We start from the raw sequence: 26,822 nt of genomic DNA, 5'->3' as shown, positions 1-26,822 counted from the left end.
AAAAAACAGGCGTCCTGGAGTTTAAACGGCAAGAGTATGCTAAGTATACCTCAGCCAGGACCCCTGCGATTCCGTCAAGGTCAAGGGTGCCAACACCTCAGACCGCCTCTCTCTCAGCCGGAGGGACGGCTTTGATCATAGACTTGGCCACCTCGATCAGGTCCGGTTCCTGAGGGCCGGCTGCATCAAGCATAAACAAGCATGTTAGACCTAGTAAAAGGGCTGCATCAAGAATTCACAAGGACAGGTCCATACTCCTAGGTGGCCTGATTGGAGTTTGAGAGGGGGTGGCCGACTGTTTCTCAGTCGCCGCATTTTTCCTGGTCGTGCCAGGAGAGCTCGCAATAGTCGTTCTCCGGGCCTTGGAGTCCGGCTGTTGGGAATAAGAAGTTCTAGGAGTGCCCGTCTAAAAAAAAAAAAAAAAAAAAAAAAAAAAAAAAAAAAAAAAAAAAACAACAACAACAAAACACGCGGTCAGTCTCTGCGTAAACCCAATTTCAAAAAGGAGTGTGTGAAAGTCTTGGAACTTACCAAAGGCGCCTCCTTGTTGGGAGAGTCGGTTGAAGATTGTTGCAAGATAGAGGCTCGCAACATAGCCGCCGCAGTCTTGGAAGCGATGATCTTGCTCATGGCGTCCACTGCAAGGACAAAAAACAAAGTTAATAAAAGTTATAACAAGTAATGCATGGAAAAAGAGAGTATTCGACAGGTCGGCTACCTCTTGAACACCGACTGCTGAGGCCACAGGCGGCCAAAAAGTACTCGTCATAGAGTCATTTGAAGCTCGGGACGCAGTGCAGGGGTACTTGCTCTCGCACCCCTGTAGTAGAGTCGGCCCTCGACTCTACTTTGAAGAGTCCTCTGTCCAGAATCTCTCTCTTAGCCTTTGGAGGAACAAGCGGCATGCTGCGGCCGCCTGCAAGAAGAGGCGGATCCCTGTTCCACCTATTGAAGCGCTTGTTCAGCTCTATGTCTGAACTTTCAATGATAAGGAAAGTGCTTCGCCAATCCTTCCACTTATTTTCTTTACCTCTTGTCATGAGGTAGCCTCTGTGGCTCGTCAATTGATACCAGCCGGTACCGCCTGCCTTAGGGGTCGAGCTGAGGTAATTCATGTGGGCGAAAGCCTCGAAGTTTGGCTCCACCCCGTGCAGTTTTCACCCGTCCACATAGCCGAGAACGTTGAACCAGGAGTTTGGGGCTAACTGCCATAACCCCAACTCATACCCATCCAAGATCCGCTGAACAGCCGGATGTAATGGGAAGCGCAGACCAACCCTGATGGCCGCCTCGTAGCAGCCAAAGCAGGCGCTATCATAACTAGTACCAGCCGGCTAGACGACTGTGTCTTCTGGATCCGGCACAAAAACTAAAAAGTCGGGGCCAATTGTGTGGTTCGCAATAAAGCTCCCCACTTTCTCTTGCATGGCCTTGATCCGGCCTTTGGGGACAGTGCAGTAGTAAGGGGTATTTTGGTCTCTGTAAGAGGCGGACGGCTCCGCCCAATTGTCCCCCTTCTCAACTGCGTGAGAAAGCCTCGCCTCTTGTAGGCGGTTGTTTTTCTCTTCTGTGTTTAGAGAAGTATGACCAGAAGAACTAGACTCGGACTCGTCCTCTGACGAATCCGAAGAGGACGACTCCTCTCCTCTCCCAGAGGGGCCCGCCTCCTCTCCTTCGATAGGAGCGGGATAAAAGTTAGACATGTCAACTGTAAAATGGGAAGGGACCACCTTGACCCCTCCCTCAGAGCTGTCGGCGGTCAAGCCGCCTTGGTTTACTTCAACATCTGGCGCCTGGTCAGATGTCTCACTAATCGGCACCTGGTAGGAGGAGCCGTCTGAGTTTGTGATCCTAGAAGTTCTTTTTGTTCTGGCCATTATGTTCTGCATAGACACAAAAGCAGTCGGACTTTGTATAAAGGGCAAAGATTGGTTCGGAAAAGGGCAGGCGGCACTCCTAGTCCTAGATTCAGCCGTCCCCGGTGACCGGTTGATCACTAACCTAGGTCGTGTCGTGTGCTTCCGTGGTGCCATTTCAAAAAGAAAAAAAATAAAGAAAAGTTAAGAGTGAGAGAACCGACGGTTACCTGAACGAGTGAAATTGACGAAGTTCTGAAAAATTCTGAGCAGCCGGCTTGTCAGAGCAGGCGGTAGGCAGAAAGAGTCCGGAATGTCAGAGCAAGTTTAGGGGTCCGAATGCTCTCTTCAAAAGTTCTCAAGTGTGAAAATGACTGAAGTCAACACACCCTAATATAGGCGAAAATGAGAAGGCGAAGGGTCACTCCCAAATTCAAAATTTGGGCGGGAGAACCTCTCAGCCTTTCACCGAGTGACACCTGTAGCAGGCCGTCGCCTGTTACGGTGTGACACCTGTCACAGGTCACACGTGACCAGTCACGTGCCACCTGTGAGGGGCAAATGATTAGGGGATTTTTATCCACCAATCACCATCTGACAAGTGGACCAGTCAGGTACTGCCATGTGTCCGTAACATGGGCCAATAGGAGCCTGCCACGTGTCAACCATATATTCGTCCTCCGTGGACCAATTGCGACACGACACATGTCCATTCATGCCAAAAGGATAAATCAGCCAACAAGGCCCAATCTTTGGGAAGCCCAGTCAGCCTTAGGTTTAACCTAAACCTAGTATTGGCACGCATCCCAAGGAATATAAATATGCCCATTAATCCTCATTAAGGGGGATTACGCACATTTAACACTCTCACCTAGAGAGACTAAATTACATTTCCGCATTAATTACTCTTTAATCAAGTACTAACTTGACCGTTGGAGGCGGATCTCCAATCATCCGGAGCATCCGTTTGTTTTGCAGGTACAGGCGTCCGGTTCCAGTCTCGAAATTGTAACTCTCCCGCAGGACATTAGAAAACCCCGAAACAGTAATAAGGGGGATATTGTTATTTTTATGTTCATAATGTAAGGGTAAATAAGGAAAAGAGTAGTGTAAAATTTGCCAAAAAAAGAAAATAGGTCAAGTAAAAAGAAACTTCTCAAAAAGAAATACAAGTCAAGTGAAAAAGAACGGAGGAAGTAACTAGATCACATAATTCTATGACACATGATAAGTGTAAAAACTAGTATGGGATGTAAAGTGTTTAATAATATAAAAAAAATTCCACAATCAGTCATTAATTTAATTTTTGTGTAGAAATTTCTACAAAATCAAATTTGTGATTTAATATTATATTTCCCTCTTTGTTTTGAAATAATAAAATAGACACACGTTCCTCTTTATATCCTTTTAAAATAGTTGACACACTTTCTTATTTTGATTGCAATGATTAATAGTTAAAGAACATGACTATAATTTCAAAATTGATAACAAGGGCTTTATAACTTTTTCCCAATGTGTAATCAACAACTAAAACTTCTAAAACTTAATTAATCAAACAAGGTGAGATTTTGATCAAAAACTCCATAAGAATCCTTTTATATTTATTCAAATAAAGCTTCATCGCTTTAAAAAAATTAAACATCTTTTTAAAAACTTTGATCGACATCAATTTTGATAGGTGTCCACACAAGCTAACACATGAATCATAATAACTGATGAGACAAAAATGTTCCACTAAATTACTTTACAATCTCAAGCACAACCCTTTTTATTCTTCCACACGTACACTCTTCCCCCAAACAAAATTTACAAATTCTTCAAACTTCTTAATTGCACTTGCTGTCACAAGTTAATTTCCACGTGTTTCCTGTTTCTCACGCATCAAATAAGAATTCTTGGACAAACTCTTTTCCATTGGTCAAGAAAGTATTTACCCAGTTTTCTTGTACAAAGAAGGTAGATTTTGATCAAGTAAAATATGATATGAGGGGATCGCTATTGAAGAGGAAAATAGTAAAATATTGTTTTAAGTTTTAAAAAAAGCAACTGGAACAAGAATTAATATGGTCGTAAAAGCAAAGTGGAGCAAGTATTCGCTCTGTCTCAGAATATCTGGAACGATGGATTTTTTCACTATTTATGTATTAGCTTCGACCATATTTTCTTTTTTAATTAACATTATAAAAACATATTTTATCATAGGTATCAATACTATATACTAAAATAATCACCAGGATTATCCAGAAGTACACATGTCGCATCCACAATTAAAATTTTCCCACAAATTTTTTTTTTAATTTTTTCCTTAAAAAATAATAAAATAATTGATAAAAAAAAAGGAGAGAATAATATACAACCTAAATCTAATATATATAAATAAAGTAGGCATTTTTCGAGAGCATTCGGCACGCCACATAAACAAAGGTATTATTTTGACCAATCAAAAGCTAGATTTGTATTTTATTTTAGAATTAATAAATTCACTCGCCACCTACGAAAAAGTGACGAATGAGATTTAAGAATTTTGCCACATAGTTAAAACAACGAATAGTGATTTATTAGGATTTAATTAATTTAAAAAATTAAAAATTATTTTTAAAAAATCATCTTTAGATATGGGATTTATGTATTTAAGATAAATCTTGATAGTGTTTATGATAAGAAATAAAAATTATTCCTTAATAATAAATTAATTAAAATTTGTGATACATATCATTATAAATTGACGCATCCTACAACACCAACAAAATTTCTTATCAATACAAAACCAAATCAAGAGAATTTTGTGTCAGTTTTAGTCATCAATGGCTTAGTAATTCTTAGCTAAATTTTTAAAATCCATGTTTACATGTATATTTGTGATTATTGCTTACATTGTGTTTAATTGGAATACTTAACAATTATATGTTTATGTTTTGTTTGCTAATACACGCAGATCTGATTTAATCAGAGAATTAGATTCGAGCAAAAATGATTGGAAAATCAAAGTACAAGTTTCTCGCCTGATGTTCTTATTGGATGAGAAGGTCTTATATCTTTATAAATTGTTCACATTTATTAAATTTTTTTATAAACCTTTGTAGTTTATATTAATTAATTTTATGATTAGAACAAATTTTTTGTGATTTAGGTAGCTTAATCAATTCATCAAATTAACTTAATTTTGATTACGTTCATACCTCAATTAAAGCCAACTTTGTACAATTCGTCCAAACTTAATTGAAAGAAAAGTTTACTCAATTAAATACTTTTCATTCGTTACAAATAAGAAGCAATATTGCACGCATTGTCAGTGACAACAAAATAATGATTCAATTTTCCAAAATACTATTGTTTGGGCGATTAGGGACGATGAAAAAATTCCAATGCATAGATTTGATTTTGTACAATTACAATTTTTAGATCAATTTCACAACAATTTTTCACTTCTCGGTAATATATTGATTTATTTTAGGCCAAATTAGAAAATAACACCTGTTAAAGACCCCAATTTTGATAATCACCTGTTGAAAAAAAAAGTTTTATTATAACACCTACAAAAATCCCAAAATTTTGGGTTCACCACCCACGCACTAACGTACTTTTGGATGGAAACCGTTAGTGGGGCCTGCCATGTACACGTGTCAGCTGTGCATTGGTTTAAAAAAATAAGAAAATTAAAAAAAAAAAAACCTAACCCCTAACCCAGCCAGCCCCACCACCGGCACCACCTGCCCCAGCCAAGCCAGCCGCCAGAACACTCCTAACACCCAGCCAGCCCCAGAAACCTTCTCCCCTAACACCGACAACCCCTTCCCTAACGCCGACACCGCCCGATATCCCCTCCCCTAACACCAGCACTGCCTAAACCCCCTCCCCTAACACCGGCAACCCCCAAACCTCCTTCCCTAACACCGGCATTCCCCTAAACAGCCAATTTCGTTCGCCTCCACCGCGAAATCAACAGATTTGGGGCTTCTAAGGTCGATTTCGGCCGGTTTGAAGGTGAGGGGTAATTTCAGGGGTGGTTTTCGGCGAGGGGGCGAAGGGGCTAGGTGTTTTTCGCGGGGGGACCGTGGTGGGTGGGGGTGATTTTTCGGGGAGAGGGAAGGGGGAAGGGCATTTGCGGGGGGGGGGGGGGGCTAATGTCGGTGGGGGTGATGGCCAGTGATTTCGTTAGTGAAGGAAGGGTTTCCGGCGGTAGTGGGGGTCTCAGGCGGTGGAGTGACGACCGCCGGTGGTGGCTTTGGTGGCTGGGTTAGGGTTTAGGTTTTTTTTTTTTAATTTTACTTTTTATTTTTATTTATCTTTTTTTTAAACCAATACCTTATTGACACGTGTACATGGCGGGCCCCACTAACGGTTTCCATCCAAAAGTCCGTTAGTGGGTGGTGAAACCAAAATTTTGGGATTTTTGTAGGTGTTATAATAAAAAAAAAAAATTCAACATGTGTTATTATCAAAATCGGGGTCTTTAGTAGGTGTTATTTTCTAATTTGGCCTTTATTTTATAAGACTATAACGGTTAATTTTATATATATATTTTTTTTTGCTAACATGTTTTATTTATCCACTTTTATTAGATGGAAGAGATATGGGTGTGAACGAAGTAGGTGATTCTATTGAAATAGAAGATAAATAATATACATGTTTTTATTATTTTTTATTATTTCTATTTTTTAAAAAACAACTAATAATGATTTAGGATTTAAATTATTCAAAAAATGAAAAAAAAATTATCTTTTCACGTTAAAGATTTTAACCTAATATGTAATCGATAAAATATCATATTTACAATTTTTTTTTAGATATCATATTTACAATTTATTCATATTATTAAATTCAGTTGTCATATAACTAACAACAACGAATAAAATACAAAAAAACAATAAATAAAGTCGCATAATAAATTAAATTAAAAAATATACTTTTGTAATAGGCAATAACACTTTAATTAAATTATTATGTGTTTTTCGTCTTAAATTATTAAATTGTAAAATAAATCAAATAATTATATATATATAAACTTAGAGTCTATAGGAAGATGTCTTTTCTTGAGATTTATGTATGGAAAAAAAAAACCGTGCATCGCCACCTAGATAAAAGTAACGAATTAAATTTGATATATCTAAAATTTTAATGCCATGAAGATTATATAATCTACGAATTCAATTATTTTAATGAAAAAAAATAAAGTAAAAATATAGGAAAAGATAAATTTATTAATTTTGTGTTAGTTTTAGGTCACCAATGTCCGGGTAATTTTTAAAATCTTATGTTTAAATTTATATTTGTTATTATTAGTTACATTGTATTTGTTTAGGGTAAAAATTACCCTAGACACGTGGCCCAATAGGCCCCTGACACGTGTCATCCCCTTAGTGGTCAGCAAAGGCTCCAATCCCTTTGCGACACGTGTCCTTTGAACCCTAAACAGGGAAATAAAGTTCCCCACTATAAATAGTGGGGGAGACCACATTTAGTGGGGATATACAAAAATCGAAACACAAACCCCGAGCAATAGATAATAGCAGAATTCTCCCAATCAGCGAGAAGTATTTATTGTTCCACACTTATTACATTAGACGTATTCTAACTTAATCGTTGGAGGCAGAACTCCACCCCCCAGCCGGAGTCTCCGTGATTTTGCAGGTACAGACGTCGGACTGCGCATACTAGGAATTGTAACTTTCCCGCAGGACACATCAAAAAAACCCTGAAACATCTGGCGCCGTACCGCCTGGTGGGAGTAAGCAGCCTCCTGGCGAACCTGAGGTCCATTTGGACTAAGACACAAGTGACAATTATGAGGTTGAAACCTATACTGCCCCAGACGGGTCTTTGAGAACTAAGCGCACCCGTTCCAAAGAAAGGAAGGAACGGGATGAGACGAAGGCTGCTCCTAGCAGCCCGACCGGAAGGCCGCTTGGGTTAACCTAGGCGGCAGGAGCTACCCCAGTCTCTAGAGACGAACTCTTGAACCTCATGACGAGTTTCAAAGGGGAGATCAAAATCCTCCTTAACAATTCAACCAACCATCGTAAGGGTCATGCGGAGGAAAAACTTCGTTCCGGAAAGAAAACGTCCAAATCGTTGAAAGATCGCATGCCTACGCCTCACCCAAAGACAAAGGTGACGGATAGGATCATCGACATTTTGAAACTTCGTTTTCCTACAGAGAGAATAAAGAAGCTCATCCGGCATATAAAGCCGGATGGATAAAAAAAGACTTACTCTGATGCTCGAACTCTGATTCAAGAAAAGAGAAGTCACCACTTGTCCGCGTCGGTCTCAACGTCGACCCACCCGAACAGTTTCCAGAATGTATCTATGAAACATTCTGAGACAAGAAGGGAAGTCACTCACGCGAGGTTTCCGTGCGTTCTGGCCCAAATATCATCCATCTGGCACCGTATGGGTCACCATACATGCCGTATGGATCTCCCTACAAGCAGCCGGCCCTCTTTGGGGGTCAGCCGTCGCATGTCCAGTCTATGGACTGGCAGCTCCGCCTGCTAAACCTTAGGGAACAACCCACGGCGTTCTCAAAGTATATAATTGAGGCGGCACAGCCGGCCAAAATAAAAAACGTGTTGGTCGGTGCCTATGATGGTACCACCAATCCAGAAGATCACCTCATGGCTTACACCAACCTGATGTATTTGCAGGGTTTGGAGGACGCTTCCTGGTGCAAATGCTTCCCGACTACGTTAAAGGGCATTGCCCAACGGTGGTTTCGCAATTTGCCAGCCGGATGTATCAACAATTTTAGAACGTTGGCTTACTGGTTCACTTCAAACTTTTTCATGAACATTCTTGCTAAAAAGACGACCCTTGATTTAGGGGCAATACAGCAGGGAGAGAAGGAAGGACTAAGGTCCTACGTCAGGCGGTTCAATCTGATGAGAATCCAGATGCAGGGGATGTCTGATGATGTTGCCTACACAGACTTCTTCAAGGGTCTGAAAGACGGGTCTACTTTTAAGTTTGATCTGGTCAGAAAGAGGGTTTCCACTCTCCACGAGGCCTTGATGGAAGCTGAGGCCTATATACAGGCAATGGAACTTTGTGCTGTAAAAATTCCATCAGAGTACAAGAAAGCTGACAAGAGACAGAGCCGGCCTACTCAGCCGGCAAAGAAGGAAGAAAGGAAAAGGAAAGAAGTATGGGCGGCGGAACCTGCTTGTCAGCCGTCCCAGAAAAAAGGAAGGAGATCGGACCCATACATTCCGAAGTATGAATTTACAAAGGACTGCACCTCCCTTCTAAAGGAAGTAAGAGACCGGTTGAAACTTGAGAAGCCGGCAGCAATGAAGAGTCCCGTCAGCAGCCGGGACAAAAGCAAATATTGCCACTTTCATGAGGATGTTGGTCATGATACGGAAGGTTGCTTCAGTCTCAGGCGGTTGTTTGACTGCTTGGCTGATGAGGGGCACTGAAATCTTACATACCCAAGTCCAAGGATACCCCCAGGCAGATCAAAGGACAGCCGTAAAAAATGTCTGCTGGCCATTCTGACACGGATGAGGAAACAATCTTCACCAAAGCAGGCGGTTTCGCTGGTGGGGGTCCTACCATCTGGGGAGCCAAGGACAATATTAGGAGGCTGGTTAACTCAGTTGATGAGGGCCAGTCGTCTAAAAACACCTTCCCAGAGGTTCTCATCTCTGAAAAAGATCGGGGTCAGGTTAGGCGGCCTCATGATGACCCCATAGTCATTGATGTAAGATAGCTAATCAGCGAGTAGGCCGGATCCTCATAGATACCGGGAGCTCGTCTGATCTAATAAGCTATCAGTGCTTGACAAAACTCAAGTACAAGCCTGGCAGCATGCATCAAGCTCCTCACCCTTTAGTTGGTTTTGGGGGAGGAGTAGTACATCCGGTGGGTAGGGTTGACCTACCCATCCGGCTGGGTGAAAAGGGGAGCGGACGGCACATGGTCGTCAAATTCCTTGTTGTTGAGGAACTGACGGCCTACAATTTGATCTTGGGACGTTCAACCCTTAATGTTTCCAAAGTGGACATCATACCGTCTCTCATGTTGATAAAATTTGAGAAGGATGATGGCACAGTCGGTTCCTTGAGTGGGGACCAAAATACGGCGAGAGAGTGTTACCTCTTAGACATCAAACCAACAATGGTCGCAGACGGTCAAGGTGAGGAAGTTGTAGCACTTGACGACTGTGATCAACAAGCATTGGCTCCGAGGGCAGTCGGTAAAAAGAGAAAGGCGGACCAAATGGCACCCGCCACGAAGGAAAAGCTATAACAATCACTGTCCGGGGAGAGATCAGACAATCTCCGACCCCAGCCGGCAGGCGAGAATATAGATATCGTCTTAGATGAAAGTCGGCCGGATAGAACTGTCAAAGTTGGGACGATTGCTTTTGAAAGGTTGGGAACAAGCTTGCTCCAACTGATAAGAGAATTCTAGGACCTTTTTGCATTTGAAGTGGAAGAGATGCCAGGCGTCAGTCTGGATCTAGCTATCCAAAAACTTGCCGTGGATCTCAAAAAGAAGCCGGTTAGGCAAAAGAAGAGGAACCACGGTGACAAAAGATCTTAGGCGGCAGCCGCCGAGGTCAAGAAGCTACTGGATGCCGGGTTCATTCGGCAATGCTATTACCCGGATTGGGTAGCAAATGTTGTCCTTGTGAAAAAATCGAATGGAACCTGGCGAATTTGTGTAGATTACGCAGATTTGAACAGAGCATGTCCAAAGGACAGTTACCCGCTTCTAAAGATAGACAAATTGGTCGATTCTACAGTCGGTCATGCTCTGATGAGCTTCATGGATGCCTACTCAGGTTTCCATCAGATTCTCCTTTGGAAGAAGGGTCGGGAAAAGACGGCATTCGTCACTGATCAAGGGTTATACTGTTACACGGTAATGCCGTTTGGGTTGAAAAATGCGCCTGCTACCTTCCAACGAATGATAAACACGGTCTTCTTCAAACATATTGGGAGGAATGTAGAAGCATATATTGATGACATGATAGTCAAGGCCAAATTGCAGGCGGATCATCTAGCTGGTCTCCGAGAAACCTTCACCACCCTCAGGCGGCATAAGGTTATGCTTAACCCCAAAAAGTGTGTCTTTGGTGTTGAGTCTGGGAAGTTTCTCGGATTTCTAATTGATCAAAGGGGCATAGAAGCCAATCCTGATAAGGTGCAGGCGGTGATTGACATGCAGTCGCCTCGTACCATTAGAGAGGCCCAAAAGCTTACCGGTTGTCTGGCAGCGTTGGGAAGATTTCTCAGCCGCTCAGGCGACAAGTGTCTCTACTTCTTCCAGGCAATCAGAAAGAGGTCTAGATTTGAATGGGGGAAGAAGCTGAGGCGGCATTTCAAAAACTAAAACAGCACTTGCATTCTTTACCAAGATTAGTGAGTCCTCTACCACAAGAGGCTCTCTATATGTACTTAGCCGTCTCAGATCATTCTCTAAGCGCTGTTCTCCTTGCTGATAGAGACGGCAAGCAGTTCCCGGTATATTTCATCAGTCATGTGCTTAGAAATTCTGAGCTCCAGTACCCCATGATTGAAAATTTTGGTTTGGCTTTGTATAAAGCGGTCAAACGGTTGCAGCCTTATTTCTTGGCTCATCCGGTTACCGTCTATACTGATCAGCCACTCAAACGGCCAATGACCACTATGGAGTCATCCGGTAGAATGATAAAAAGGGCTATTGAAATTCAAAGTCTGGAAATAACTTTTGAACCAAGACGGGCAGTGAAAAGTCAGGCGTTTGCCGACTTCATTGTTGAAATGACTAGGCCGGTACAACCGGAAAATACTGATCAAGTTTGGAAGTTGTTTGTAGACGGAAGTTCTACAATGAATGGCTATAGTGCAGGCGTGATTTGTCATTCTCCTGAAGGGAATAAATATGAATATGCACTACGGTTCAAATTTCAGGCTTCAAACAATGAAGCTGAGTATGAGGCCCTGCTAGCCGGTATCCGCATGTGTGAGGCGGCAAGGGCAAGGAAAGTTGACGCCTGTTCTGATTCTCAACTAATTGTCAGCCAATACCACGGTGACTATGAAGCCACCCATCCGGCAATGATTAAATACCTCTAGGCGGTCAAGGATGAGGTCGGGACACTTGATGAATTCAATCTAAGTCAGGTGCCACAATCAGAAAATAATCAGGCGGATGTACTTTCAAAATTGGCATCATCCGCCACTTGTGATGCGCCTAGGTCAGTCTTCTGGGAAGTCATGGAAAAGAGAAGTATTGAGTATGATCCCATTGGGGCTCTTGACAGGAGTTCTACTTGGATGGACCCCATCCGGTCTTATCTCGTAAATGGCACCTTGCCGGATGCCTCTTCAGAAGCGGCTGCTCTAAAGAAAAGGGCATTAAGCTTCGTCATGCATAAAGGGGAACTCTTTCGCAAAGGTTACCTACAGCCGTTGCTGAAATGTGTTACCCTGGAAAGGGGAAAAGAGGTATTGGAAGATCTGCATATGGGCTATTGTGCTTCACACATAGGCGGCAGATCATTGGCAAAAAGAACCAGGCGGCAGGGTTATTTTTGGCCTACTCTTGAGGGAGATGCCTTAGACCTGGTGAAGAAGTGTGACAAGTGCCAAAGGTTTGGCCGTCTAATACACCAGCCGGCGACTGACCTAACGGCTATCTACAGCCCGATTCCCTTTGCCAAATGGGGCATGGATATTCTGGGGCCATATACGCCTGCCACAGGCGGTCGTATATACATCCTGGTTGCTGTGGATTACTTCACCAAATGGATTGAGGCAGAGGCGGTTAAGGGCATAAAAACGAAGGATGTCATCTCCTTTATTTGGAGAAACATCATCACCCGGTTCGGGGTACCCATGTCAATGGTTTTTGACAATGGCCCTCAATTCGAAACGCCTATACTCAAGAGTTGGTTGGGAGATCAAGGAATCTCACATTATTTTGCATCCGTAGGCCGTCCTCAGGCAAACGGTCAGGTTGAAGCTTTTAACAAGCTCATCTCAGACGGCATAAAAAAGAAAGTTGAAAGAGTTGGCGGTGTATGAGCGGATGAGCTACCTCACGTCCTTTGGGCCATTAGAACAACTAAAAAAGGGGCAACCGGCAAGACCCCATTCCTCCTGGCATACGACACAGAAGTTGTCCTTTCTATTGAGTTATATGAACCAACACTTCGAATCATGCTCTATGATGAAGAAGCAAACTGGGAAGCCATGCGCCTAGCATTGGACACTCTCCCGGAAAGAAGGGGCAATACTGCCTTACGTCATCAGATTTACCGTTTGAGAATGACGAGAGCTTACAAAAAGAGAGTGCACAAACGGCCCCTCAAAGTTGGGAACTTTGTGCTACGAAAGCTTGAGGCGACCGGTAGGGCTAATGAACAAGGGAAACTAACTCCTAATTGGGAAGGCCCCTACCGGATTTTTGAAGAAGTTAGAAATGGTACCTACCGTCTAGAAACCCCAGACGGCAGGGAACTTCCTCGTACTTGGAATGTAGACAACTTGAAAAAGTACTACTTCTGAGAAATATTGTATTTTCGTATTTTTTGTAAATTTGTATATTGAATGAGAAACATTATTTGCATTTGTATTCATCCGGTGCAACAAACACCGGAAGATCAATATTATTAATTAAAACTGTCTGCTCCAAAAAGAGCAGACATCCGGCAACACCTACTTGGGTGATTGTTGAAGAGAACAGCTCCCTTCCGGGTGGTACATTGTTCTAGCGATCACCACTCGAATGGAATTAACCGGCTGGGGTTATAGAAAATAAATGGTCGTTCGAATGATACATTGCATCCAAGATACAGCCGGTATTTACTCCTAAGTAGTACTGACAGCGCATTTGAAATCTTGGTGAAACCGGTTAAAATAAACTATTTGTACATAAGATAAAAAGTCCCGTGAAACACACAGGCGGCAAATGCCTATGGCAAAAGTATAAACAATAATATTGAACATTCTATTTTTAACTAAATAGACATCCGGTGACACCTACTTGGGTGAAATCGCCTAGCAGAACAACCCCCATCCGGGTGATACATTCTACTAATCATAAATTTGAACGGCATAAACCGGTTGAGGTAATATAAAGCCGTTCTAATGATTCATTGTACCCAAGAGACAACCGGGCTTTCTAGCAAAGCAACACATACGGCATATTAGTCTTGGTCAGGGTAACCGGCTTTGCTCAAACGTATAGCATACGGGCCTACTCAAAAGTAGTACAGACGGTCTAGGCTGCTTGAACAGCACTGACGGTCTTTTTTGCAACCTTGTATAGGCAGATAATTAAAGCATATTTACATCCGGGAAAAGCGACAACTCCAAAGGTAGACCCAACCGTTGGTATTATGAACGACTGCTGGTTAAAGTTGGTCAAAAACCAACAACTTTTCAGGGGCATAAACAATGGAAACATCCAGAAGAATTGAGAATTGCAGTTATAGAACTTAAGAAAATTGCAACAAAATTTCAAAATTAAGCAAACCGCCTGTGTCGGTGAATATATATATATAAATGGAGAAATGTCAGCTGGACCCTTGTCCGGGGAAATTACATTGAAATACACGGGTCATAGGCCGGTAAAAGAAAATAAGAGAACTATGTTTGCTCCTGCTGCTGCTGCTCCTGAGCTGGCTCTTCTTGGTTGCCAGCCGCCTGCTCTTGAGGTTGTGCCTGATGCTCACCCTCTTGCTAGTCCCCTTCTTCGACCAGTCCGGCCCACTCTTCGAAAGGAGCAGGCAGGTCTAGACCAAGTACCTCTGAGGCATACTTATACCTAAGGTCGAAGAATTCATAGTCGAAGTCCAGGTGAATGAGCCCCCAGGCGAGCTTCATGCACTCCTTGCAGTCGGCCTCATTCTCAGCAATCAGACGGCGTTGTTCCTTGTCTAGCTCCTCTTTGTAAGCCGCCTGGTTGGAAGCAAGCTCATTTTTGAGCCGGTTGACCTCCAAGCGAAGGTCGGTGTTCTCCTTGTCAGCTCCCTCCAATGCCTTGAGATCAGCTTGGAGGTCTTTGACTTGAAGCGCCAGCTCATCCGCCTTCAATTTTGCCGCCTCAGCAGCAGCAACCGTTTCTTTGAAAAGCTCCTCCTGTTTCAACTCCCTCCGTTTAGTTTCCATTTCATATATAATGGCATTGAATTGGGAAACATCAATGAGGTCAGATGCCCGTCTCTGGGCATCCCTTACCTCCTCTTGCTTCTTGCGCAAGGGAACTTGGAGCCCATCAACTCTTAGCATCACCTGAGACGTCAACCGGTCATGAAATGTTAGAAAAAATTCAATAACCCAAACGGAAAAACAAAGAAATTACAAAAAATAATGCAACCGGTCAATTACCTCAGCCAAAAGGGAAGTGATGCGGTCGAGGTTCACTTGGTGCACAGCCGACATCGCCTCTTTCTCGAACTGGGTGAGGGTCCGGATCATCCTCTAAGCATATTGCTGGTAGTTAGGCCAGCTAGAGGAAGCATCTGCAATTAGAGATTGATCTATCAGGTGTTGGGCATACACTGCGCCAATATTCAAACGGCTGCCAGAAGAATCCTCGGATTGGTAAGCTGGGGTCTTGACCCTCATAGTCCCAAGCGGACAGGGGGGATAAAAGGCGAAAGTCGTACCTTTATCGGACTGTGGGGTAAGATCACCCCCAACCGCATTGGAGCCAGTGCCCGTCTGGGTCTGGCCAGCTGGTGTCTTCGGCTCCTTTAATTCCTCGACCACCATTTCAGAGGTCGGGACAATGCCTCGCAGGCTCTTGCCTACAGAAGTAGGCCTGTCTCCAACAGGCGGTTTAGCAGAGGCACCAGCAGCCAGTGCAAGAGCCGGCATTCTTGGCACCTTTGCAGCTGGAAAAGGTAGCTCCCCAGCCGGTCTTTTCACCATTTTGGACAGGGAACGCGGAACCGTCTTGTTCCCTGCCTGAAAATGTACAAAAACAGTCGGTTAGTGGCCAATTTACATACAAGTGATACAGCCGGCAAAAAGGGTTTGAGAAATGTGTTACCCCGCCATCCTTAGCCGCCAGTTGTGACTTCTTCTTTTCAATTTTCTCCTTCCGGAGCTGAGCGGCTTATGTAGCCGGAGTTTTCTCTTTGGGTAGCTTCTCCATAGCTACTTCTGCAAAAACAAAAGAAGTTGGTTTAAATACAGTACAAGTTAGCCATATCAGGCGGCAGAAGCCGGTTAATTCAAAAAACCTACTCTTAGTGAACATGGTGCTAAGGTTACAGGCGGAAAGAAACGCCTCATCCTTGAACCAGTCCGGGTGGGGCACCCAGAATAGGGGAACTATGATCTCACTCCCATGATCCAGGCGGAGGGTCGTCTTTTTAAAGAGACCCCTCTTCATGATCTGATCCCATGCTTCACTCGGCACTCTTGGGAGAGCACACTTCTTCCCAAGAGCCGGGTTCTTATTATATCTACGCAGCCGGCGGTTTAGTTAGGGAGTTGGTGAGGAAACAGCGTAAAATTTGCTCTTCCAACTACTCCATTTGGACGGTTTGTCCAAAGTCATCATGTATTCCGGGTGCGTGGTTAGAGTATACCACACATTCCATCCACCCGGCGCCCGGCTGAGATAGTGCATATGTGCGAAAGCTTCCCAGCTGGGCTTAACCTCCTTCATCTCGCAGGCGGCAATATATCCAAGAATGTTGACCCATGAGTTGGGGGTCAATTGCCAAACACCCAGATCATACCCCCGCAAAATAGCTTTTATGCAATGGTGGAGGGGGAATCGGAGGCCGGCTTTGAATGCCGCCTCATAGCAGCCGAAGTAGTTGTCGGCATGCTCAATATCGTCTTCCCAGACAACAGTTGCCTCTACAGGCGGTACTACTATTTCCCATCCTTCCCCAACCGGCTTCTTCTCCAAAAAAGCAGGGAATGTGGCATTTAAAGTGACCACATCCCTGGCGGTCATGCTGAACTCGGTTGGGTTGTTTGCAGGCGGCCACTTGTAGGCTTCCTCATCAATGGGAGCGGCCGCCTCTGAAGACTCAGAGATGGACTCTTCGCCGGATTCCTCGTCGGCTGAGTCAGAATCATATAGGATGCTGTCATCCGGGGTACTAGGGGCACCCGACGCATCATGAGATGTTCTATCAGACGGTACTTCAGCCTGGTCTTCGTTTAAGGGTACAACCGGGTCGGCGACTGCGTCATCAGACTTATAGTCGGGATCTGTTGCCGTCCATCTAGTCCGAGCCATTCTGTTCTGCACCTGAACAGAGACGGTCGGATTCGAGGTAGATGAAGGGTGATCCAAATACCCCCCAGACGGCATCCCCAGTCCTAGACTCAACCGTCTCAGGTAACCGGCTGACCACAGTCGTAGGCTGTGTCGTGTGTGTTTTGAAAGACCCCATTTACTCTATACAAAATACACAACCGGGAAATGGGAAGTTTAAAAGAACAACAAAAATGAAAGTTGTACCTTTAAGTATAATTAATGAAAACAACCATAATTGGAAAGTGGCTTGAAGATGCCTCAAACGGTAGAACCCGGATGTGTTTAAAACTAAAAAAACAAGATAAAAATCAGCTGGTTTTCTATAAACTCACTCAAAATACCACAGACGGAATTAACCGCCTGTGGTTGTTTAGAAAGTTAAAACAGGCAATTTGTGAAGTCCACTCCAAGATACCCCAGACGGTATCCAGTGGATGGGTTCAGAACTACCCCAGGCGGTCTACAACCGGATGAGGGTCCACAAAAAGAAAATAGAAAATTGTTCTCAAATACCCTAGGCGATCTACACCCGGCTGTGTATCTATTCAAAGGGCATTTATAAATTGTTCAGAGGTATCCCAGACGGTGCAAAACCGGATGGGGGTCTATGGAAAGAAATTTTAAATTGTCTAAGCTATACCCCAGGCGGTGCATAACCGGCTGAGAGTAAAGTAAGCAATTAAGATGCAAGATTATTCAGGTGAAATTTCCCCGGCTGAGGGTATAGTGAATCACTTGGAAAACAAGCTGAAGGGACCCCAGCCGGTACCTTACCGGTTGGGTTTGTTTTTTTGAAAAGCATTGCTATAAAGTGCCCCAGGCGGTGTTTTACCGGTTGGTGTTTACAAAGCATAAAAGAGAAAGAGGGGTCATCCGGTACCTTGGTAAGATGATCCAGGAGATGCCCAGCCGGTAGCCGGATGTAGAGAATTTCTTGGAAATAAGAGTCAGCCGGGGTCAGAGCTCTCAAGAAATTTTTTTGAAAAATTATGTAAAGTGTTGAAGAAAGAGGGTTTGTTCCCTATTTATAGGAAAATAGCAGAAGGTGAATAGACGCATTCTGCCCAAGAATTCAAAATTCAGAAGAAAAAAAAGTGCGGGAAAGTAGACCAACCGTCACTTACCCAAGCGTCTGGCGCCTGTCACAGGTGACACGTGGCAATGCCACGTCCCACCTGTGAGGGGCAGATGTTTAGGGTAAAAATTACCCTAGACACGTGGCCCAATAGGCCCCTGACACGTGTCATCCCCTTAGTGGTCAGCAAAGGCTCCAATCCCTTTGCGACACGTGTCCTTTGAACCCTAAACTGGGAAATAAAGTTCCCCACTATAAATAGTGGGGGAGACCACATTTATTGGGGATATACAAAAATCGAAACACAAACCCCGAGCAATAGATAATTGCAGAATTCTCCCAATCAGCGAGAAATATTTATTGTTCCACACTTATTACATTAGACGTATTCTAACTTAATCGTCGGAGGCGGAACTCCACCCCCCAGCCGGAGTCTCCGTGATTTTGCAGGTACAGACGTCGGACTGCGCATACTAGGAATAGTAACTCTCCCGCGGGACACATAAATAAAAAACCCCGAAACAGTATTTATTTAGGATACTTAACAATTATTTGTTTATGTAATGACATACGATTAGATGTTGTATACTTAATATATGGATGGCTTTGGTTATTTTTAGAGATGATGGAAAAATTCAAATGCATAGATTTGATTTTATATCGCAACAATTTTTCATTTATTGGTAAATATATTGATTTATTTTATATAAATGTAAAGATTTAATTTATATCAATTTCAGTTTGGCTAACAATTTTATTTATTGATGTAGCAGGTTCGTTGTGGACGAGGTTGATGATTCTATCGAAATAAAAGATATGGTAAAACAATGAATAATGATTTAGGATTTAAATTATGAAAATTTATCATTTCACATTAAAGATTTTATATAACGGAAAAAATATCATATTTACAACTTATTTATATTTAATAAATTCATTATAAATTATAGTAAAAAAAAATTAATATTAAACTTTTGTTGTCTGAAATTATTAAATACAATAAATCAAATAATTAAAAATAGATGAAAAAAACGTGCATCGCACGGGCTTCCATCTAGTAATAGAATAATAACAACTCTAAAAAAAATAAAATACTCTTTTTCAAGGGGAAAATAAAATATTAAATATATACATAATCTATAAACAAATGCAAACTTATAGTAATATATAAATATAAATTTTTTTTTTCTGTAAATATCCGAGTGTTGCTCGGGCAAAGAACTAGTTAATATAAAGTTTTATAATATAATTTTTGAAATAATTTTCACTAATATTTAATTATATAAAAATAAAATCAAATTAATACATTGTCATGAGCACACTATTGAGTTTATCAAAACAGAGGGAGTATTGATTTAAAAACCCTTACCAAATTTGTGTCCGCAAATCTGCCGCGTGACAATATTTGATCCTTTTGCAAAATTACTCTCTCTGCCCTTGTCGCATATTCCATCCCACCATCGCTGAATAAACTCCTCACAGTAATAAAATAAAAAATATATATAAAAAAAAACCTCCATTGCAATTCCAAGTCCAGACTTCTCCGCCTCTATTTCTTTCACACAACTTCTTCTTCTCTTCTCCCTTCAAATACCCGTAAAAATTTGTCCTTTAATTTTTTTTTTAATAATACTTCATAATTTTAATGGCTATTTCGTGTTCTGAAGAATCATCGTCTATGATTTGTTCTTCAATTTTGAGTTGGTCGCATTCAATCAATTATCCGTCGTTGTTTAAGTCTTCTTCTATCAATTTAGATCAGCTTTCTTGTACTTGTTTCTGACACTCTAACTCTCCCTCCGCTGCCGCCGTCGTTAGATTTTTTCCTGTTTCAATGGGAAAGCGTAAGTTCTCTTTTTTCTATTTTGCTCTCAAATTTAATTGATTATATGATTAGCCTAATTTTAGGTTATATTTTGGTTGATTTTATTACCAGTTGTTATCCTGATTTTATTAGTTGGTGTTCAAATTCTGTTGATTTAGTTTGTGGGATTTTGAATTAGTTTGCTTTAATGAATAGTGATTCCAATTTGGTGAATAAATGTTTTTTATCGGTTGTTACTTAATTTCTGATTATGTAGGATTTTAAATTAGTGAGTTTTAATCGTTGTGACTTTAAATTGGTGCTATTTTTTTTTTTTTTTAATTATTTGGGCGTAATTTCGTTGAATTGAATTCCAATAGGCAATTCAAATCGTAAGAACGCAGCAGCAATGCTGGATAGCGACGATACAGATAGTGTAAGCTCGTCGTCTTCGGTCCGTTCTGATCTTGTTTCAGTTGGGGTTGGTGCGGAGGTAGAAAAGGATAGCTTATTGGATCAATGTCTTGATGCTTTGTTTGAGAAAAGGTAGCTCCTTGTTAAGTTAATTGAGATTTTGATTACTCTTTGTTTTGCAAATAGTTACTTATAGTGAGAATTGGGATGATCGATTCACCACCTTACATTGAGCTTCTTTTTGTATTTGAATTGTTCAAGGGGTTCAACAAGAGAGAAGGCTTTGGAATCTATTATTGAAGCGTTTAGTCAAAACTTACAGCATGAATTCGTCGAAAAGAAGTAAGGATTTTTTGTTAAATTTTTTTTTTATTAATCTCACTATGTGTATCTTTGCCTTCTGGCTTTCTGCTCTTTTTTTTTTTCTCTCTCAATCATCATGCTAAAGCAATTAGTCAGTTAAATAATTTTTGATGTGTTAATATATGTAGGTTTGCTCCTTTTTCAATATTAGTGGAAGTATTGGGGACGAATCAATAAATAGAGAATCTGTTGAACTTATCACAATTGATGTTTTGGCGCCGTTATTTGATCTTAAGTTAACATCTTTGAAGGAAATGTTATTATATTTTGTAGTCTTCGTACTAGATTTCATTATGTTATACAGGATAGCTCCCTTATCCTTATTGTTACCTTTTTTAGCAAGGGGTATCTGAAATAAAATAGTTGGGTGTAGTATAGTTGTCTGTGTAGTATGGATAATCTTCTATTACTCTTCACTTCCGCAATGACTGCTATAGTGAAATGATGGGAGTAATTATTATCTGACGGATTTCTTATGGCTTTTGCTTGCATCTTAATGTTTTTATTTATTTATTTATTTTATTTGTTTGTCTCTTCAGATTTGCGACTCTGCTTCATCAGTGCCTGAATTCTATTAAAAAGGGCTCTGGGAAGGAGACAATTTCGGCGTCTCAGGCTATTGGTTAGGCCTCTCGTCTTGCCTATTATTTTTTAAAGTTATTCAAGTTAAATATGAATTGCTAAACTATAGACATTGTATAGGTCTATTGGCATTGACAACTGGCCTAGGGAATAATGCACGAGAAATACTGGAGGAATCAATCCCTACAATATCTCAGGCTCTCAGGTCAAGAGCTGAATCATCAAAAGTTGCAGCGGTGAGTTTAATTATTGACTCTATACCTTGTGTGGTGCTTCATACGTATAGTTTTAAAATATTGATGCTTTTTCTGTTTTGATTTTGTTATGAAGTTGGTAGATTGTTTGGCTGTTATCACCTTTATTGGTGGGGAAGAGCCTGAGGAAACAGAGCGGTCAATGCAGATAATGTGGCAAGTTGTTCATCCCAAATCGAGTACTAATGTATGTGCAAATGCAAAGTTCTTCGCTTGATGGAAATAACTTGTATTAATGTTTATTGTATACGAGCTATATTTTACCTATTAATGTTGTATGGATCCTGCTTATACTAATTTCTTGGTGGTCAAATTGGCTGCAACCGTACCTTATTAAGCTGGAGTTTAAAAAAAAAAAAGAAAAAAAAACAAGCTGGAGTTTATATTTTCACTTGATATAAATTTATAAGTTGAATGGAAAGCCACAACTGATTTTTATTATTCATGGCTCATTTGGCATCACTTTCCATTTTCAATTATTGGTTTTGTGATTTTGAAAGTCATAAGATTTAAATAGAATCATGAAATAAAATTTAGTTATGCCTACTTTAATCATGCTGATTTTTGAAATTGACAACAAAAAACTGGAAGCCACTTTTTGTAGTTTCCAGTTTTTTTCTGAGTTTTCTAAATAACAGAAAACTGCGAACAACAGATGATAACAAATGGGCCCTTCATCATCACTCATAACTGTTAAGACACATGAAGTCCATACAAAGGATTTTCAATTCTTTTGGGGATTGGGAATTGGTAATTAACAAATGCATATTCACTCTGCAGGTAGTGGCAACTAAAGCTTCACCAGCTGTCATCGTAGCAACAGTATCAGCGTGGTCATTTCTCCTCACTACAATTAATTCATGGAGTCTAAGCTTGAAGGATTGGCAAGAGTATGTTAATGCTTTTTTGTTGTTTATAAGTTCTATATAATGATGCTTATGCATTTGAATCTTGATTAGTACCAAGTCTTGTTTATGTCCTTTACATTAAAGGGAAGGAGTTATGACATTAGAGTTTCTGTATGTACTATCAGAAAAGAAATTGAAATGGCTTGATGTGTTCATGTTATATAAAATGATGGTGGTAATCTTTATCAAGGAAGGAGATGAAAGGATTTTGTACAGGAGCTATGTGGTGTAGTGGGTTTAAAAAAGTTGGTCTTCTTAGCTTTTATTAATACAGTTTTGGTTTTGATGGTAAATGCTGAGTTATGTAGAAGGTTTTTACACAGAAGATGGTAAATGTGGTATTATTGTGTGGTTAATTGGTTTGAAGGGTGATATAGAAGGGAGATGTAGGAAATTTGACCGCATCATGTCACACTAATTATACGGAGTCTTATATTTATTATTTAGCATACTTGAAGTAAGCTTTCGGCCTAATCTATTTATTAAAACAAATGCAGGTCCATTTCTTATTTGTCTACTCTGTTGGATAAGGATGATCGTGCTGTACGCATTGCAGCTGGTGAAGCACTGGCTGTGATATTTGATGTCGGAGATTTTGAAAGTTATTCTGGTGAAAAAAATGGTTCCAGTGGAGACACGGAGAATGCTATTAAAGAAGGCTATATACACTTAAAAGGATTGAAAGGCAAAGTCTTGAATCAAGTACGAGATCTTGCTTCTGAGGCTGGTGGCAAAGGAGCAGCTAAGAAAGATCTTAATAACCAAAGGAACTTGTTCCGCGATCTTTTGGATTTTTTGGAGGTACATCTTCATTTGCACTTTTTTTTTTCCCGGCATGTGTTTTGTACATTATTTACTAATGCTGACTTGGTACCTTGTTTTTTTAGGATGGTTATTCTCCTGAATCCTCAACAAAGATTGGTGGTGAGACTTTAACCACATCATCATGGTCAGAGCTTATTCAGGTGTGCCTTTCTGCTCTCAGTTTTGATACTGTATTGCTTCTGTATTTTATAATTCTATTTCTTAACAATTCTTACTTTTTGTTTGTGGCTCTTTGCAGTTAAACTTTCTCAAACATTTCCTTCGTGGAGGATTTGTAAAGCATATGTTGGTAGGTCTCTTCATTGCCAGTGTACCACTTTTGTTTGTATTATATCTTGCTTTAAGTTTTTAGTATGTGCTGTTTCTATTTAATATACCGTACGTATCCAACTTTGTAGGAAAATGGATTTTTGCATGATGTCTTTGGATTTACGCCAAAGAAAAAGATTTTGGGCAGCGAAGATTATTCAATGGATAAATTAAATGAGAAGGTTAGTCAATTACTGCCTTTTTCTGGCTGAGAATTTAATGATGCCTTTTGTGGTAATTGGCTTTGATTTAGCAGTTGACACTTTAGAAGAATTGAATAACTTGACTATTTTTGGAGAGATATTCCTAAAAACAAGACAAAAGAAAAATATATCCCTAATCAGTTTTATTGCAAGAAAAATCTTTTTCTTTCTCAAAATGAATTTTGCAATTACGCTTTATGCGTATTCTCCCTCTTTCATTGGTCTTCACTGCAATGACAAAGCTTTGTTAAAATAAGGCAAGAAAGTAGTTGAGCGTGTGGAACTCCTTAATTTTAAGTTGTTAACAACCTAGACTTGCGTCTGTCATTAATTATTGCAGCTTATCTAACCCGAACAACTTAAACTTGTTGGAAAAGTTTTTGTTGTTACACTTTTAAGGCATCATACATCATGCTTAAATAGCTCAGTGCATGCCTTAAAAGCAAAGGTCATTCCACTAACCCAAACATAAAAAACAGAATCTGGGATATATAAAAAGAATCCGATACTTGCTATGCCTTAAAACTCATGCATCTACATGCCAATATATACTTAACCTTTAAGCAGTAGGTTCTTTGTTGGTCGTGATTGCCTGGGCTAAGAAATTCCTGAGGAAACAACTAGCCTATTATACATCCAATGAAAGATAACTAACTAGCTTAAAGTCCACCCAAATGAAACAGAATTAACTAGCTTGAAGTACAATCAATGCAATAAATTTAACTCGTCTAAAGTACACCCCATGCAACAAAATTAACTAGCCTAAAGTACACCCAATGCAACAAATTATTAACTAACTAATGTACACCCATTGCAACAAAATTAACTAACCTAAAGTACACCCATTGCAGCAAAATTAACTAGCCTAAGTACATCCAATGAAAATAGTACTCCTCCGTCTCATAATACAATGCCTCTTTTCCTTTTTGGGTAAACCAAGTACAATGCCTCATTCTATTTAAAGGGTTGTACTTTTTGACATTATTACCCTCTTTTTGATGAGTTGTCATCTTTTTTCCTTTTCTTTTTTGTACTTAAAAATAAATTTTCAACACTTTCTCTCTCTATCTCTACAATTATTTCCCACTATTTTTTCTTTCTCTCTCTCTCTAACCCCACATGCACACATGTACTTCTAATAATTAGTTTTAAGGAATTTACAACATTCTTAATTCCCGCACAAAAACCCAAAGATGCATTGTATTATGAGACGGAGGGAGTAGGAATCAAAAGGCTGTCATATAGTTATGGACTTATGGCTGTAGCTTCAAGGAGCAGCTGTTTGCTTCCAACCCCTTTCTCTTTTCACAGAGTTTTGATCACCATTGCCTTGCTGTAGTTGACTTGGGTAGGCTAACAGCCCGGTGAACCGGGAAGGGCACTCGACATCCAAAATAATGAGATGGAAAAAACGCTCCGTTGGTTCACCGATTCTACCTAATATAGCTTAGGTGGAAATGTCTGGTTTTGATTAGTCCCATGTACTTGGTCCTTTTTTTTTATATATATATATTTTTTTTATTTTAAAGTTAAGATGAAAGACCCTACTAAAGCGGCACCTATCATAGGTTTAGCCAGCCAGCTCCGCAGGTCGACGCTTGAGAGTAGAGGGGGGAGGTAAGGAAATCCCCCTACTCCCAAGCATTTTGTAGTTAATGGGGCTCGAACTTGTGACCTCAAAGTCACAAGGTGAGTTCCCCACCAACTCAAGGTCCTTGGCTAATTACTTATTACATACAGAGCTTTAATTTTGTAGCCATAAATCAACTTAACTCATTGATGTAGGTGAAAAGAACAGATCAAGGAGCCAAATTTATCTGCAAGGTGTTTGGTGGGTTTAGCCTGTTGAATGTAAAATTATGAATACACATAATCATGTTACTTCATAAACTGACCACTGGAAACTATTTTTTGTACTTCTTTTTTGCTTAAGATGAACCTGGTAACTTAGCACTTGCAATTGTAACGACCAGGCCATATAGTAATTCTTATGATAATCAGTAACACAGTGGATTACACTGAGGGATCACTAAAATGTTATGAGCTAGCAAGGAGGGGGACTGGGGGAGTATGTATGTATATTAGATATGAGATAGTATCTTTTAGTCCTCTGGTTAAGATGCTGCAATCAGATGATTGATGTTCTTCTTACGTGATTTGTTTTGACAGAGATTGTACAAGTCACCAAATTCTGCACTTGCCAAAGCACGAACACAGTATATGAATAAGCAGCGGATGATGTTACAGGTATAATATATCTTCTCAACGCACTTGCTTATGATTTAAAAATAGCTCAATAGCCTATTAGCTTACAAAGCTAAGTATCTTTCAGGATAGGAAGGCGGGTCATTTTGCTGTCGCTGCTGAGGAAGAATAAATTACCCCGCAAATCTCTTGTAAATAGCAGGGGGATTATTCTGGTGATCAGTTCACTCATTTGTCACCTTCATATGAAATCTTAGCATATCTCATTGTGGCTTAAACCATTGAAAAATTTATTCTTGTGTGTATTGTTAGATTCTCAATTTGTGATTTATTGGATAGAATTGGTGGTTATTGTAAAACTTTTGATAGATCGTGTGGAATTCGGCAGAAGTTTTATTGTGTTTGAATAATAGTGGTTTTTTTTTGGTCTTTTGGCTATTTCACAATTGCTGTTTGCGGTATAGTTTGGTGTGGTTTTGCACGGGCCGGCCCATTTTCTCTTATTGAGAAACAATATTGTTTCTCAAAATGGCACAATAGTAAATATAACCAATTATGTTAATATTTTATATTTTTTTTTGCTGTACTTTTACTTTTTTCTGTATTCTTCTTTTCCTCCTCCATCCTTGTTGCGAATCACCATTGAAGCTGGTTTCCTCCACCATTTGCTCATACTTTCATCTTCCATTGAAGTAGATCGCTAACCTTCTTTTCGCCACCATATTTCCGGCGACGAAGGAACGAATTCCTAAGAAAAACAAATTAGAGAAATAAGGGTATGGTTAACCCCAAAAGAAAGGGATGT

The 26,822-nt window shown here is 40.6% G+C and overlaps 2 protein-coding genes across 2 annotated transcripts in view; both read left to right on the top strand.

The window, feature by feature from the left end:
- LOC110696727 (vitellogenin-1-like) overlaps positions 1-9,274 on the top strand; it is a 9,927-nt gene extending 653 nt beyond the window's left edge. The window contains exons 2-3 of the mRNA XM_021874079.1: positions 8,504-8,591; positions 8,836-9,274. Of these exons, the coding sequence (XP_021729771.1) occupies positions 8,504-8,591; positions 8,836-9,274 (527 nt within the window). The remainder of the gene's footprint in view (positions 1-8,503; positions 8,592-8,835) is intronic.
- Positions 9,275-19,451: 10,177 nt separating this feature from the next.
- LOC110696613 lies at positions 19,452-26,579 on the top strand. The gene is made up of 13 exons (XM_021873952.1): positions 19,452-19,994; positions 20,335-20,500; positions 20,630-20,710; positions 21,271-21,353; positions 21,434-21,549; positions 21,644-21,754; positions 22,348-22,457; positions 22,973-23,276; positions 23,363-23,440; positions 23,539-23,589; positions 23,699-23,791; positions 25,982-26,059; positions 26,145-26,579. Exons 1-13 carry the CDS (start codon positions 19,985-19,987, stop codon positions 26,187-26,189), a joined length of 1,326 nt encoding a protein of 441 aa, XP_021729644.1. The 5' UTR covers positions 19,452-19,984; the 3' UTR covers positions 26,190-26,579.
- The last annotated feature ends 243 nt before the right edge of the window (positions 26,580-26,822 follow it).

The sequence above is a fragment of the Chenopodium quinoa genome, unplaced genomic scaffold (genome assembly GCF_001683475.1).
Source record: "Chenopodium quinoa cultivar QQ74 unplaced genomic scaffold, ASM168347v1, whole genome shotgun sequence".
NCBI lineage: Eukaryota > Viridiplantae > Streptophyta > Magnoliopsida > Caryophyllales > Amaranthaceae > Chenopodium > Chenopodium quinoa.
The sequence above is the reverse complement of the archived record's forward strand: the minus strand, read 5'-3'. Positions and strand labels throughout refer to the sequence as shown.